The 7,141-nt window shown below is 37.6% G+C and overlaps 1 protein-coding gene across 3 annotated transcripts in view; it reads right to left on the bottom strand.

Moving 5' to 3' along the window:
• Window positions 1-6,633, bottom strand: part of si:dkey-45d16.4 — a 52,810-nt gene extending 46,177 nt beyond the window's left edge. For 2 of the 3 annotated variants that reach the window (XM_073954050.1, XM_021477096.3), the window contains exons 1-3: window positions 6,601-6,633; window positions 5,787-6,051; window positions 4,320-4,519 (exon numbers count right to left, since the gene is read on the bottom strand). In XM_073954050.1, coding sequence (XP_073810151.1) covers window positions 4,320-4,519; window positions 5,787-6,051; window positions 6,601-6,610 — 475 coding nt within the window. In that variant the 5' untranslated portion in view covers window positions 6,611-6,633. The remainder of the gene's footprint in view (window positions 1-4,319; window positions 4,520-5,786; window positions 6,052-6,600) is intronic. The other variant, XM_073954051.1, reaches the window with a different exon arrangement.
• Window positions 6,634-7,141: the final 508 nt, after the last annotated feature.

Genomic DNA, 7,141 nt, shown 5'->3' with positions numbered 1-7,141 from the left:
CAGGACCGTGAGGAGTTTCTTCTAGAGCCTGTTATCCTGCCTGATACCTGCCCTGTTCTCCTAGCCCTAGCACCGCACTCATTTCTTTCACTTGTTTTTGAGTTTGACTGTGTCAAATAAATACTTTTTGTTCACTCGCAATTGGATCTATCTGAACATTTATTTGAGTGTGACAAAGTAGTGACATGGGCAAGTTCTTAAATCGGGGATCCAGTAGGGTGGCTTTAAAGTAATGACCTGAGGAGTTATCAAAGACAGCCTGGAAGCACTGAGCCAACTGAGACTGCAATGTAGTCAACATTTTAAGTGCCTCTGGAAGAGCCTGTACATCCGCATTCACCTTTAAAGGGCCATGAAACCCCCCTGTTTCAGCAAGGTTTTTTTCACACCTCTATTTTGGAAAAAGTCAGGAAAGTGGGCGTGTCCAGCTCTGTTTAGGGTGTCGGAGGAGCAAAAGAGGGAAGGTCTGTAAAAATTTGCATAAAAATGGGAGTGTCGGTTTGGGCACACGCTGATTTTCACAGAGGCAAAACAAACACACACACACACACAGGGGAGAAAGACAGTGACTGTGTTTACATGGATATCGAATGATTTGACAAATTATTAAATGGTGGACTTTAACTGCTGTTTGGCTTTTTATTCCTGTCACGAAATACGCCGAAAAACCTACACGATGGCAAGTTTGATAGTGGTGCTAACATGTTTACACTCTGTGTAATAGTTAGTTCGATACAAACTAACATTGCCATCTGAATACACAAACAAAGACCACTGGTCAAGACAGGACAATCAACACCAACTAGAGCCGCAACTTTATTAGGAGGAGACGAGCAGCAAATCCAGATTTCATCATTTACAGATTAGAAAAGCTCTCAGGTAAAAAAATGTTCCTTAGGCGACGTTCACACTGCAAGGCTTAGTGCTCAAATCTGATTTTTTCTCAGATTTGATTTTTTTTTGCATGGCTGTTACACTGCTCTTATAAATGTGGCCTATATCAGATTTGTAGTGTAAACAGATCATGGTCCTAAACTGACCCGCATGCGCAAAAGTGCATTACAGAGAACACAAAATGTCTAATTATGCACACGTGTGTGCTGCATGAGTAAGCACCTTGTCAGATCATACTTATATTATTATTATTACCCATTTCACAGACAACCGTGGTGTATTTCATGAACTGTAAATGATTGTTCTGCTACTACTAAGGTGTATATTTCGGCATTTGAGACCTAAAATAAGCCTCCAGTGTTAAAAAATACAGATCATTTGTGATTCATGACAACCGTGGTGCGTGGCGCTCTGATCACCGGTGTAGTGAACTCATTCATTCATTCATTCATTCACTTTCTTGTCGGCTTAGTCCCTTTATTAATCCGGGGTCGCCACAGCGGAATGAACCGCCAACTTATCCAGCAAGTTTTTACGCAGTGGATGCCCTTTCAGCCGCAACCCTTCTCTGGGAATTCACCACCAGAGGCGATGCAGTGGCGCAGTGGGTACCACGTTCGCCTCATAGCAAGAAGGTCGCTGGTTCGATCCTCGGCTCAGTTGGTGTTTCTGTGTCAACATTTCTTTTTTTTCTCGGAGAGAAAGTTCTTCCTCCTTTGCACACGGATCCTCTATCGCAACACCCATAAAGCTTTTTGGCTTCGCGATCAACTCTTGCCTCAATTTGGTAACCAGATTAGGTAACAAGCACCAGTTATGCCTTCAACATCTTTTTTAATATGAATAACCAACTTTCTGTGATACTGTAATCGCCCTGTGTGGAATTCTACCGTGCTGCTGAGGGGTAGATTATGTTTGCAGCACAGAAAGATGACGCATGTCACTCAAAGATGTAAAAGTCACATGAAATCCAACATGACCGTTCACACTGCGGTCGCATTGCAAAACATCAGATCTGTATCTGATTTAAGACTACATATGAAAGTGGCACAGATCTGACCTGAAAAGATCAGATTTCATGCGGTTTGGGATGTTCACACTGTCTTCACCTGAGTCACATGAGGGGGAAAAAAATCTAATTCGTGCCACATTTGCCTGCAGTGTGAACGTAGCCTTAGACAAGTATTGTTGTCGAGCATCGTGTGCACTGTAATCCACACAAGAGTCCAGCTGCGCTCTCTTAGAGAGAAAATGAAAACAAAACCTTCACTGCAGCAAATTATAAAAGTGACACTGCACGCTTGTTTTAGCAAGACAACATGTCATCTCTGTGCCGTCTGAACACTGTATCAGGTCTTCGAGCTATCATGCATATTAATGAAGTTGCATCGCATACACAATAGAGCGTGCTTATTGGTTTAACAACGAGATGGTAGTTGGTATCGAGGTACAACCACATTGAGAAGCTTGCGAAAACCTTTATTCTCCACTTCTGAGATGGGCATCAGATCAAGGCAAATCATTTCTCCCACTCTGTTTGTTATTTGCTTTGCAGTGGGGTGGTTGGGTGGATAAGCCTGTTTTGCACTAAATGCAACTAATATAGGTGATTGAAACTGACTTGCAGGGAATCGTGGATTAACGGCAGGATTCATGAATATGAAAGAATCACTCATAACAGGGTTTTATGCGTCCCCGATATGCGATGTCAAGAGAGTGACTCTATAAGGTAACGTACACTGCACACACTTTGTGTAATGTGTGAAGTCCTGGACACATGTCAGCGCAAGGATAACTCATTTTTAAATGTCCATGCGTAATGGCTAATAGACAAGGTCTATGAATTTGCAGGGTTATCAACAATCTGTGTATATTTATGGCTCGGAACAGCCTTCTGTTTAAGATTTTTGTGTTTCTTGTGTTCTAGTGTAGACACTACATGCAAAAAAGAAAACAAAACAAACAAATGAAATGCACTTTCATTGAAACCAAATCTATGAAGTATAGGTACTCAGTATCGGCGAGTAAGCAAATTAAAATACTCATACTCCTATCGGTTTTTTAAAAAGTGGTATCGGTGCATCCCTAACAAAATAGAATTGGGATTGGTCCTTATTTAACTAATACTACACCAGCATTCTACCACTACTCTCATGCCTGATAGGTTAGAATATTTCCATAATTTGAAACTTAATGTTTTATTATTCACTATTCTTCATCTTTGGCAGTCTACATTGTAAAAGTGCTAAAAATAATCAAAAAGTAAATTTCATCATGTTTGTAAAAGGAGACAAGTATGTCAGCAACCAACTGCACTTGCATCTGCTTCCAGGATCAAACCAAAATCTTATTTTAATGTGTCTGTTAGGATGTAAAAATAAAAGATTTATAGGCGAACATGCAGCAGAAAATAGGAAGTCTCACACATCATTTTAGAGTTCAGAGGTGTAAAAATACTCAAAAGTTGAGTGAAAATGAATAAACACTGTGAAAATTAAACTCAATTAAAGGTATAATCATTTGACAAACCATACTTGAGTAAAAGTAAAAAAGTACCAGATTTGAATTGTAATTGAGTTTTGGAACCGTAAAAGTAACACTCAGAATCGATCTAGAGATTCTTGTTTAAACTTTTAAGCAGTAAAAACAATTAAAAGTAGCACCTAAAATTATCTAGAGATTGTTGTTTATTTTTTTATGTGTCACAATACAATGTGAATAGAGCTCATATGATGCTTTATCCTGCTTTAAAACTGTTTGTGTTTAATTGTATTTACCTATGAAACTAAAAGCACAACTTTTATGCAACAAAAGCAATAACCATTATGCAACATGCTCAAAGTTTTAAATCCTATTAATTAACTTGTGCAGACACTGATTTTTAGAATTTTAATTGTAGAATTGTAAGAGTAAAGCCTAGCTCTTTTAGGGGTGCAGAAGCAAAGAAAAGTCAATATTTCCTTGTTTAGTAAGACAAGGAATAGTATATAAAAGTATGATTTTAAATGTAACAGTAGCAAACCTTAAGTGCACAAGTTATATATGTACAAGTCCACTTATAGTTATACTACAAATTTTCTCTTACTTGTAGTAAATACTTAGTTTGTGAAGGAATAGGGAATTTGGGTCTGCATTTAAGCCATTCGAATGCACGCATAGTAGAAACAGACACCACCTCACCCCACCCTTTACCATATACTACCATATTATTACCATATTACAGCTGTTCTACGCTTTCGACATTGACAACTAATTTGTTTTAGAGTTTCCTACCAAATTCTGTTATTCATTTACAAAGCTTTGAGTTATCCCTGGGATGTCTTTCGGACTACTCACTAAGTAGTTGAATAGATATATTAAGTTTTAAGTGGGTGGTGAGTGTGTGGCCATTTTTTATAATAATTTCTTAACTAAGAATTTCTTACCAGTGGTCGGAGCTGTTGTAACTGACAACGAAGCTGTTTTGTCAGGCTCTGGCAATGATAATTCCTCCAGTGCTCTCTTTCTGAGCTCTTCATCATGATATTTACTTTCTCCACTTGTCAGAAGGTTCTTCTCTGCCTCCAACTCTAGCACTTCATGCAACAGGTCTTCTTTTTGTGCATAGAGACGCTCCGTACCAAACCTGCATACCAACAAATCAGGCCCTATTAAAAGGTTAGTTTAGCCAGATATAAAAATTAATTTTATCAATTGACTCACCCAAACCTCTGAGACCTTCATTCATCTTCAAAAAACAAATGAGGATATTTTAGATGAAATCTGACAGCTCCCTCATCCTACTTAGACAGCAACGGTCTCGGCTCATTCAGTCCAAATAAATACAAAAGAAACATCCTCAAAACAGACCATATGCCTCCAGTGTATCAATTGGATTATCATGAAGCTATGAGAATTTTTTTCTTTACACATAAAACAAAAATAATGACTTTATTTAAAAAAAATTCTTCTAAGTGTAAGTACAGAGTGTGTATTTACAAGAGCACTATGCTTTTTATGCATGCTATACTGCTTATGTATACCTCATACGTGCCTATGCTTTGTTTTCAAACACAGAATGTTGTCTATGTGGATTTCTGGCATATACATCAACTGTTAAATAAAATAGTAATTTTGGCTTTATTCATTAATTTTCAATGCTTTCCAAGGCCGGGTCATTGGTACAGCAGGAGAAAACCCCAGACTTTCCTCTCCCCAGGCTCTTCCTCCAGCCAGCTCCTCCGGGGGGGTTCCCAAGGTGTTCCCAGTCCAGCCAAGAGACATAGTCCATCCACCGTGTCCTGGGTCTTCTCCAAGGCCCCCATGGATGGAACACCTCCCTAGGTAGGGGGTCGGGGTTTTGCTTTATGTGTGCACAAAAGTATTCTCATAGCTTGAGAATTCTCTGATTGAACCACTGAATGCATGTGGACTCTTTTAAGGATTTTCTTCTGCTATGAAGGATGTGGCTACTGTCAGATTTCATCTAAAATATCTTCATTTGTATTTAGAGGATGAACATAGGTCTCAGGGCTTTGTAACAACTTGACGATAAGCCATTTGGTAACAATTTAGTGAAAGGACCAATTTTCACACCTAAATAATGACTTATTACCTGCCTATTGTTAAAATATTGGCTGTTTGGTAGTACTTACAAAGTATGTGTGTTTATTTAATTTATTTGAGATATTTTTAAGAACCTTGAAATGAAATGTGACCCACAAATTTCACTAATAATAAACCTAAATCTTTTTTCTTAAAACATTTTATGCAGTATTTGAGCTATTGAGCTTTCTGTTATGTCCTTAAACCAGAACTATTTTTGTTCTTTTTTATTTATTATTTATTACACTTTACATTTCAGCAGAAAAAAAACTTATTGCAGCTTATAAAATAATGTGATCTCTTCTAACCTGCGCAGACTAGCAAAGTCCTGTTTTTTGTAATAATCAAGTAGCAGCATGGTCCTCTCTCTGCATCTGCGTCCATCCACTTCAAAGCTTTCATCCTGCAGTGTTGCAGTAATAATTTCACCCACCCTTGCCCAGATCCGGCCTGACTCTTTAGAAGTGAAAGGATTCTGTGCTATCACTTCACGGAGGAGCAGGATGTCATGACGTGCTGAAAATCGCACCTGTCGTTTACGAGGATTAGAAGATGGTCCTGCAAGAGAGAAACCTGCATATGAGCAGACAGATGTCAAAAACTTTGGGCACCTTTCAAACATTTTGAATGTGTTAACTTCCTTTAACATTATTAGGATTTTCAATTTGACATATGTACATGCTAATATACAGTAAATATAAAATTAAAATGTGTGTAAATTTGTATACATTTTTGTTTTGTTTCTGTCCATCATACTTTTAATTCATTCATTTATTTAATTGATGGATTTTTATTTTCTGAATAACCACCCCTATATTTGTCATAAGCTTAATCGTTTTTCTTTTGTGCTTCTATTGATTCTAATTTTTTAAATTATTATTTCATGGCGCTTTATTGATTACCCCCAACAACCCAGACGTCGATTAGCATTCCAATGCAATGCAAAACACGCGCTAAAGAAAATCTGTAGCAGCTTACAATGACTCTTTTTTCAAGAATGGTGATAGTGAGTTTAATTCTATTCAGTCGTTTTAAATATATTTATATTATAAAGTCAGATTGAGTAACACAATCGATAGATTCCATCCCATTTAAAGAGTGCGGCTTTTCGGCAAGTCTTACCGCGTTCCATGTCTTCTCGCCTTTATGTATGTCAGCTGATACGCACAAACTGCTGAGGTCACTGTACACGTCCGCTCACAAGTACAGGTTCTTTTCTGACGTGTACCTCAACTTCTCGAGAAGTCAGACATAACTGGAAGGAAATGGACTGCATGTGTATCTTTCAACCTCAAGAGGGCAGAAAAGGATTATAATAAGGGATTTTGGTTTCAAACGGGTTCAACGCTCTTAATAGCACATTTAAAACAGCTGCAAAGTAAAAGTTTCTTTTGAAGATTCCACCACTTTGCAGTAAATACTTTTCTAGTAGTTTAGATTATCCTCAATATGATAATATCACACCCCCCCTCCCCGTGTGAACCTTTTGTTGCAGTCAAAATCTTTAAAAACCCTTTCATGCGTCGCTGATAGACCAAAGTCAAAAGTGAAAAATGTATCTTGAATGAAGCTTCACATTCAAGACATAAAGGTAACAACACTTTAGTATAATATTCCATTATTTCATTATATATATATATATATATATATATATATATATATA

Source organism: Danio rerio, chromosome 6 (assembly GCF_049306965.1).
Source record: "Danio rerio strain Tuebingen ecotype United States chromosome 6, GRCz12tu, whole genome shotgun sequence".
In the NCBI taxonomy this organism is placed as follows: domain Eukaryota; kingdom Metazoa; phylum Chordata; class Actinopteri; order Cypriniformes; family Danionidae; genus Danio; species Danio rerio.
The sequence above is the reverse complement of the archived record's forward strand: the minus strand, read 5'-3'. Positions and strand labels throughout refer to the sequence as shown.